This window comes from Halyomorpha halys, unplaced genomic scaffold, assembly GCF_000696795.3.
Source record: "Halyomorpha halys isolate HHAL.00 unplaced genomic scaffold, Hhal_1.1 Scaffold122.1, whole genome shotgun sequence".
NCBI lineage: Eukaryota > Metazoa > Arthropoda > Insecta > Hemiptera > Pentatomidae > Halyomorpha > Halyomorpha halys.
The window spans coordinates 281,221-290,915 of NW_027116215.1; the positions used below are offsets into that span (position 1 = coordinate 281,221).

Below are 9,695 nucleotides of genomic sequence, written 5' to 3' on the forward strand. Positions count from 1 at the left end.
TATATATATCGATAAATGAAAGTAAAATAAAAACTAGTAGTAAGTTGATTACCTTTAGTTCAGAAATTTATTAAAGTAAAAGGAAATTCCATAAAATTATTTTATTAATATTATTTAATACATATATACAGAACCACTAATTCCCGTGGAAGATCACTCCTGTCTGCAATCAATTCGCTGCGTTGCAACATTCTTTGACCTGATTCTCCTACATACTGGCCAACCAACCCAAATCGTTACCCTGACTTTTAGACTTCTTCATACACAAAGGCCTCTAAACACTTACATTTCACACCTCGATAACCTATCCTCAGACCATAGTCCACTAATCCTAACCATCTTCGTATTCCCAATTCCTGTATCACTTCTACCCTCATTCATAAGGGACCCAGTAAACTGGAATTTCTTTCGTCAAATCCTTACAGACCAAAGTTGGTCTCAAAGTTTCCTTAAAAACCCCTTGAAAACCTAGATGATGCAATCCATTCCTTTACAACCCTTATTCAACATGGTATCTGGTCTGGTTCCTTACAATACAATGCCCCAAAAAAAACCCAACACAAAGCCTCAATCTCAAAGACCTCATCCAAACCAAGCACTGACACAGAACATTATGGCAAAGCACTAGACATCCCTCTGACTGCCACCTATATAATTATTACAGCAAGCTAGTTAGGAGAGAATTGGCCAACCATCGATCCAAGACCTTCAATTCCTACCTCTCTTCCCTTTCTACTCACAATTCCCTCTTGAACATGACCAACAAAATTCTTAAATCCAAACACATTTCTCACCCCCTCTGACGAGATGATAGCTCATGGGCAGCATCCGACAAAGATAAAAAGAACTACCCATTCACCTTTCTCACGCATGAACTCTTCATCCTGCCCAATTTGAAACAATTAAAGAATACCTATCATCACCAATCTCGCTCTCCTTACCTCCTAGAGCAGTCACCTCTTCTGAGGTCAAATATCAACTAAAGATGCTAACTCCTCGTAAATCTCCAGGGTATGATCTTCTGACTCCTCAAATCCTTCGCCAATTTCCTCCCAAAGCTATAATATTCCCTACATATCTCTATAATTGTATCCTTAAAACAATCCACTTTCCTGTCCTGTGGAAACACTGCATTATAATTCTCTTTCCGAAACCAGGAAAATCTCCTAATAATCCTTCTTCCTATAGACCTATCAGCTTACTTCCAATCCTCTCAAAAAGTTTTGAAAAAATCCTCCGAAAACGTATCCTATCCATCGTTGAATCACTGAGTTTTCCCGCACATCAATTTGGATTCTGTTCAATAAGGCCTCAGAGTCGTTGACTATGTCTCTTTAGCTCTTGAAAAGAAGTAGTACTGCTCGGGTGCCTTTTTGGACATAGCGCAAGCGTTTGACCGGGTACGGCATGCCAGATTGCTTTTCAAGCTCAAGTCCATATTACCACAAACCTTATACCTTATTCTCTGCTCCTACCTCTCAAATGCTCCTTTCAAGTACGCAGTGGTTCTGAGTACTCAAACATCTATCTGGTCGAGGCTGGAGTTCCCCTAGGCAGTGTCTTGGGTCCTGTTCTCTATATCCTCTTCACTGCTGACATTCCCATCAATCCCGACACGTTCCTGGCAACATTTACCAATGATACAGCTATCTATCCTATCCAATCCTTAGAACTATAGCCAATGGACCCTATTACATTTCCAACTGAACACTACACCATTATCTTTGTATCCCTTTTGTCCTTGACCTCATACCAGCCAAATTTTCGAAATTCCACATAAATCTTTTTAATCATCCTAATCCTTTGGTTCAATCCTTATTCAGTTCCACCCATTCCTACAATCCACCTCGAAGGTTGAAATGGCAGTGGTCAAATTCTCCACTCAAGTTGAATGTTTGCGGCTTTAGCGCACTTGCTCAGCCTCCACTGGCTTATTATCAATGATGCGGCGAGAGGGATCTGCTGGGATCTCAAAGAGCTCTGCTCTACCCCTCACATGTGGGGGATAGAGTGGGCTCAGGGATCCTCAAGTCAATTGTGTAAATATTGTATATAAGAGTGTAAATGTGACTAGAGATTATTTTATTTCTTTTATTTATTTTTTTTCATGCACATACTTTGATTCTGTTCATTTTCTTTATCCTTCTGTTTGTGGATGTTTTAAGAGAGATGTTATTTATTTTTATGTTACTTTATTTTAGTAAGAATGTGATCAGTCATCACTTTACCTATTGCCCACAACGGTGTGGCAGATTGTAACATCTATCAATAAATAAAGTTTTTGAAATTGAAAGAATACATATATACGTTCAAATGACTTGGGTTCACTAACCTGTATAATAAATTTTTGGTGCAGATATATCAATCTAATGCCAAGGTATGCTAATGTCATAATAGGGTAATTATTAATGCATCTGAAAAAGAAAAGATAAAAAAAATACATATATACGCTTAAAGTTTCTTCTTAATGATGGACGAGTGCCAAAACATTGAAGAGGAAAAAAATAAAGATAAATAAAAAGTCGTAAGAAGTTTTAAGTTCATAATTTTTCATTATATGGTTTTATTTTATATTGTACATAATTAATATAACTCTAATATTTTGCCAGGATGTGCCTACCTCCCGACTAAGGGCGATTGGAAAGTACCTTTACGACTGTTTCGGTGCCCTCTCCTACTTGTTCAGTTTATGTTCCTGATGGGTATTAATGTTTACGGTTGGAGATCGTCAGGTGTTAACCATGTACTTATTTTCGAACTTGATCCCAGAAATCACCTGTCGGAACAACACATTATGGAGATGTCGTGCATATTTGGAGTTATTTGGGCCCTCAGTGTTCTTTCTTTTATTTACTCTGACGTTCTCGGGGTACCTGCATTTGTAAATCCTTTAGCCCTTTTAATAGTAATGGCCGCATTTCTTCTTAATCCGACTAAAACTTTGAGGCATGAGGCAAGATTTTGGGTTTTAACTGTATTGGTAAGTAATAAAATAATAAAATTTATCTATACTTTTATCATGATGTGATTTAATTTAATTCAATGTATTTAACTGTTTTGGTAAGTAATAAAATAATAAAATTTATCTCTACTTTTATCATAATGTGATTTAATTTAATTCAATAGATTTAGTATTACAATCTAAGGATGAGTTTGACCAAGAATGCATATTGAGTAGATTATTTTTTTTTATTTCAATTTAATTTTAGGCTAATAATGGATTAAATTTATTATTATCATAATTGTAATCCCTAGCTAAAGATGTCCTAATTGTTCTTTGTTCGATAAATTTATCATCTTTCTGTTTATTTCAGATCATCTTGTTATATTCTTTAGATGTTCCACTATATTTTCTCTATTATTATTTAATAATAATCTAGATATATTTGAATTATAATATAATTTATTTTGTGTTTGTTGTTATGAAATTTCAATTTGATATTTGGCATGAATTAACAATGTGAAAACTATTGTTGCGTGCGTATGAAATGAGTATGATGTGATGCTTTAACCTTTGACTCCCCATTGGTCGACTACTCTAAACTAATTTCTCTATTTCACCAAACATTTTATAAATAATGATTTAAAAGAATTCTTTTTTATTTTGATGCTGTTTTGTTAGGTCCTCAAGAATTTCATGCTGTGAGAACGATGTTGCGCGTTGTTACAACATACTAACATACTATCTGGGGCCGGGGGAACTAATTTTCTGACTGCTAATTGGATCCATGTCATTTTTCCAGAATGCTCTTGCTTAAAAGTTTCAAAATGGATTCCTGATTTGAGGGTATAGTTAATTCTCAAGTATCAATTTCAATTGATTAAATAAACTATTGTTATTATACCCTTTTTATTGTGTGTTGCTTAACTTTTTTTCTGAATAAGTTATATGCGATTAATTCAATATTTAACGAGCTTGAAAAAGGTAAACATTTCTTGTGACTTGTTGCTTTTTATTACAATTTTATAGATTCTGAATTTTCTCAATAATTTAAATAATTTGTATTTTGGTCCTGAATAAGAATAAATCAATAAATCATTGGAAGAATCAAACATAATTAATTACTCATGTTTCATAATTGATTTGGTTATGGTGATAAGACGATGTAATGAGATAAGATATGATAAGATGATGACAGTGATAAGATTAATGTAATGAGATCAGTTATGAGCAAAGATAAATAATATAATAATTATTTAAGAAATAATAGTGATGTAAATGAGGAAACTTGGCCTCATACATTTTGGAGATTTAAATCAAGGAGTGAATAAATAACAAAAAGTAAGGAGCAACAAAACACGAGCCAGTCTGCACTGTGATGCAGTATGCTGTGAGAGCAGTATGTGTGCTATGCTTCAATTAATATCATAAATTGAAAAAATGATTGTAATGGTTGTTTAATAAAAATTATATCCATCTTGTTAATTCATGTAATAAAAAGCTTATTTGTGTGTGAACATAACATGTGTGTACATACATAAGTAGGTAAGTTGGTGTCCGTAATCATTGTCTTCACAACTTGAGACCTGTGAAATGAGATTCACCATCCTGACTTTATTAGGTTAATTATTAAAGGAGATGGCTCAAGATATTACAGTATCATAATTGGGGTGATAAAGGAGATGGGTCAAAGTATTACAGTATCATAATTGGGGTCATAAAGGAGATGGGTCAAGGTATTACAGTATCATAAAAAAAACTTTATCAGGCTATTTTGTTTTCAGGGAGTTTAATAATCTTTATATACCCTCAAATATAGGGTAGTTTCTTGTTTAATTATTTTTGTGGAGATATTGTATGCTACAACTTTTTTTTTTTTTAATGAAAAAAAATGGAATAAATAAACAAGAATAATATTGTCTATTTTTCCCCAATGATTTGAGCTGGGAAAAATGGGCCTTCACCAGTGTTATAAGAGATAGTGATTTTTAGTTTATATAATTTATGGAGGATATACTTTAGATTTGAGTGTGTAAGTAGTAATGTTTATTTCTAATATATTGTATGTAAAGGGAGGTTCCTCAAGGACTAAATGATATGCAACTATAATAACTTTCACAAATCCATGTTTTTGGTTTTTATTTTAGAAGAGTACATAAGATAAATAATGATGTATTGATCAATTCTTCCAAAGCACACCTTAGTAAGGTTCCAAAGCATCTTATTTCTTAGAGTTATTTCAACATTGAAATATGGACAATATTTTTTTCGAGTTTTAATGTTTAATGTTTTCTTGAATCACTTTTACTTGTATCAAGTAGCCCCTGAGCCATGAGGGTCCTATTACTTTTAAAAGATTATAGGTGAATTTTTTGTTTACTTTTTCAAAAGTTTTTTTTTTGCCACTCTAGAGCAATATTTTGGATACAGTATTTATCAAATAGGTATGAAATTATATGCTACAAATAATATGGTTGATATTAATGTTGAAAATGCGAACGTGTATTATATTAAAGTGTTAATTTTAATTTATATTATTCAATATTTTAAATGTAAACTTTTCTAAAAAAACAACCGAGGCCTGGAGATATAAAAGGGAAGGGAACAAATTCAAATTTTATAATTTGTCAGAAAACTCAAAATTAATTAATTAAGAGATTTAACTGCTTTTGAAACTCCTCAAAATGTCCTAAATCCAATTTAGTCTTATGTTTTAAGTGTAGATTGATTTTAAGAACATATTATTCCTATTTATGTTTTTTCTGAAAAATTTTCAAATTTTATGTTATTCCATTTTGCATCTTCATGGCTCAATCATACTGTTCGTGGAGTTTTTGGGTTAGTAAATTAATATTATAATGGTTATCCATTTCATTTCTTATCTTTTTAATATTTTTAATTTCAAATTTGTAAAACTGACTCCAAATATATTTGAGATGTTGAATGTTTTGTACAAAATATTTTTATCCATGGAAGGAAGGAAATTCTTAGCAACATTGAGTATTCTAATTGTTTTATAATGTAATTTTTTGTTTGTATTTTAGCTGATAGATGTGTTACATTTGTACTAAATAATATATCTTCTGTTAATCTACAAATTATTTAGTATCAGAGTGTTGGCAATTGTAAATTGTTTTTATCAATTGAAATATTCTTATTTTATCATTTTATAAATTTATTTTAGGGTCGGATCGTACTTTCACCGATGTTTTATGTCAATTTTGCCGATTTTTGGCTGGCTGACCAACTTACTAGTCTCATACCAGCATTTGTTGATCTGGTGTTTTTCATCTGCTATTATTCGAGAATTGATGACTGGAACAATGCAACAGGTTTTTAACTTTTTTTTTTTTAACAGTCCACCATGCTCTATTGGGATATCTTCATGCTCATAATGTAATTCCAATAAAACTCTTTTAAAAAGTCCCCTCCACTCTCTTATTTTCCTAGTATATTCCCTGCAATCAGATGATTTTTAATTAGAAGCTAAAACGCCATGAATTCTTATTGATATTTATAAAATAAGAGAGTTTCATGCCTGCCTTGAGTTCAATGTCATTATCTACCTTAGCTATAATTTTTAGAACAGTTTTGTTTTTCTTTAAAACATGTTTTAGTACAACATAATACCGTAATGCCCTCTTCTTCCGTTTAGTAATTTTGTGTAATAGTCCAGTGAAGATGCAAGTTAACCTGAAAGTAATTGTAAACACATTTCTTTCAATGGATTCTGATGTAAAACTTTTTGCGAAAGACAATGGTGAAAAATTTACAATTCCCTGGTGTTGCATAGGTCTAATAGACCAGAAAGAGGTTTATAATGAACATCTCCATAAGAGTAACACTTTTCATGATATTTACCACTATTAATTCAAAAAGATTGATTTCTTCTTTGAGCTGAAAATATTTAATGTAAAGAGTTCAATTAGGGCTCACTTTGAAGTTCATTAAATTTACCTTCTTAAAGTAGTTTATAATGAACATCTCCATAAGAGTAACACTTTTCATGATATTTACCACTATTAATTCAAAAAGATTGATTTCTTCTTTGAGCTGAAAATATTTAATGTAAAGAGTTCAATTAGGGCTCACTTTGAAGTTCATTAAATTTACCTTCTTAAAGTAGTTTATAATGAACATCTCCATAAGAGTAACACTTTTCATGATATTTACCACTATTAATTCAAAAAGATTGATTTCTCCTTTGAGTTGAAAATATTTAATGTAAAGAGTTCAATTAGGGCTCACTTTGAAGGTACCTTAAAAGTATTTGATGGATTGTCTTCCTAAGAATTGCCATTGTCATTTTTCATGATATTTACCTAAATAAATCCTCAAAATGATGATTTATTATTATTTGAAAAAAATAATCGCTTTAGAAGAACTGTATCTCAGGCATTTGTGAAGGTAAAAAACTCTGTTAGGGCTTAAATTGTTGCTGGCTCTGAATGCACCTCAAGGTCATTTGTAATCATTTTATAGTTACTTATAAAACTTTGGGAGTTAATCAATAAATCTAAAAATATAATGTGACCTTTTTGAAAAATCTTTCATACAAGGAATGGTAAAAGTTTTTTCATCATGTTTTTCAAAAATTTTGATGAATATATAAGAATAAGTGTAAAAATAAGAATCCATTAATTTACCCTTACTTTTAGGTATAGCCAAATTTTTTATTTGATTACTGTATTTCCTTCGCTTATTCATCCTGCTCATCTCCACCAATCACTGTTGTCTTGATGAAGATCTGCTTTGTGGGTCAAAATGTTGGCTATTTTTAAAGAGTTAAAAATATTTATTAGTTGTTTTTCAAGAGCATCTCTGATGGTATCATTAATATATGGTCTGTGACCTATAGATAAAAACTCAAAATTTCCATATTCTATTTATATATAGCTTATTTTGAGTTGAAAGAAAAATATCCCAATAAAGTAGTTGTCCTGATTATGCAAACTTCACTCAATTCAAAAGTTCTTTTAAATAAATTTACAATTTTATTTTTCAGATTCTCAAGTGTGCTTGCTTTCCAATTGGCAGTACGTGAGGTTCGTTGTCGCCTGCCTCCCAGCGTGGTTTCGATTCTCTCAATGTTTAAGGCGCTACAGAGACACGAAGGAGGGTTTTCCTCACTTAGCCAATGCAGCAAAATATGCTACATCATTTTTTGTTTTAACTTTTTCCCACTTATATCAGGCTACCAACAGTGAGTATCTAAACAGTTTTCTTCCTCTTTTATGTTTACTTCAGAGATGGGAAAAAAGTACTGTGAGTAAGCAGTACTTTGTAATGTTTTTTTTTTTCTTAAATACTCGCACCATTCGAGTAGTAGATATTTTAGTCAGTACTTCAGTGATGGACGTGTAAAAATGAATTCAGCTCAACTCGTGAGTACTTTATGCTTTCGCCGTTTACTCAGAATTATTTTACTTAGACCATTTAAAAAATTAATTAAGTACTGCATTCTACTAGAGTATCTGAGAAGAATTTGTTAACTTTATTGGATATAAAATACTGATTTCATGCAGATGACCCGAAATAAAAACATTTATCAAATTATAAATTTAATCATTAACGTATAAAACTAAGATCTTGACACAATATATCATAGTTGAGGCTTTTATAGTTTTTAAAGTTTGAAACCAAAATGAGCTCTACTTGACCATTACTTTTGAAGATAGTGCTCTCCAAAAATTGACAATTTCAATTTACAAGTCAAAAATTGTCTCCAACTTAGTAAAATATCATCAAAAATATTCTTCCTATGAAAAAAAAATTGAAGTCAACTTAAATCCTTTACTTTAATACCTTTCGAATCAGCCCATAACGGAATGCTTAAGTAAGCTCGATGGTTCTCTAATAAATTATAGATGATAAAAAATATAGATGGATGGAAATTGAGAGAAAAAATTAAAATGTTCATGCTATTGTTATTAATCTTTTATTAAAATCTAATAATCTGAATAAATATACAATAAAAACTGGCTGTTCACAAGTCATGTTTAGAAAGAAAGATTAGGTACTCAATTTTTTGTATCCTTTAAAAAAAATTACAGGATATTATAGTTATATATAATAATATTTTAAATTTGTAAAGATAAATAAAAGAAATTAACTGGATTTCTAGTCGAGAGATATTAAAATAATGACGATGCTTGATGCTGACGAGGTTTAATAAAATTATTAAAACCAAATATTAACCAGATATGAACATTTTATTTCAATTATTTAATACTCTATCTCAGGGCAGGTTTCCTAGGCAACCAGGACACAATCACACTTAAATAAACTAATGACTAAAAGTAGTCAATTTAAATCCTATATTGACCAAACAAAGCAATTATATCATCTTCCTTGATGACTGTTGATGTCTTCTTGATAAAAATGCTGTTGTTACCACTGACAGTAGACAAAGTGTGATCAGGCTCTCAACACTCCAGGAGACGTCCACTCCACTGGCGTTAGAAAACGTTTCGCCCTACATTGCAGGGCTAAAAAAGATATAAACACTTAACATAAATAAAAAAGTAAGTGGAAATTACAAGGGTATACAATGAAACATAAAAATTAAAAGTTATAAACAATAAATGAAAACGGTAATAGTAACAGATAAAGAGAATAAATATTAATATATCTTTTTTAGCCCTTACAAAGCCCTGCAACATACAGTGAAATGTTGGCTCAAATGAAAATAATATATAAAATTACTATTTGAGTTTAATTTTACCGTATCCGGACCAAATTCCGTTTATTATAT

General features: G+C 31.1%; 1 protein-coding gene across 1 annotated transcript in view; it reads left to right on the forward strand.

Annotated features, from left to right (window-relative positions):
- The window catches only part of PXo (P[[i]]-sensitive XPR1 orthologue), a 26,215-nt gene that overhangs the window by 5,816 nt on the left and 10,704 nt on the right, over positions 1–9,695 (forward strand). The window contains exons 5-7 of the mRNA XM_014416379.3: positions 2,610–2,980; positions 6,126–6,273; positions 7,947–8,144. Of these exons, the coding sequence (XP_014271865.1) occupies positions 2,610–2,980; positions 6,126–6,273; positions 7,947–8,144 (717 nt within the window). The remainder of the gene's footprint in view (positions 1–2,609; positions 2,981–6,125; positions 6,274–7,946; positions 8,145–9,695) is intronic.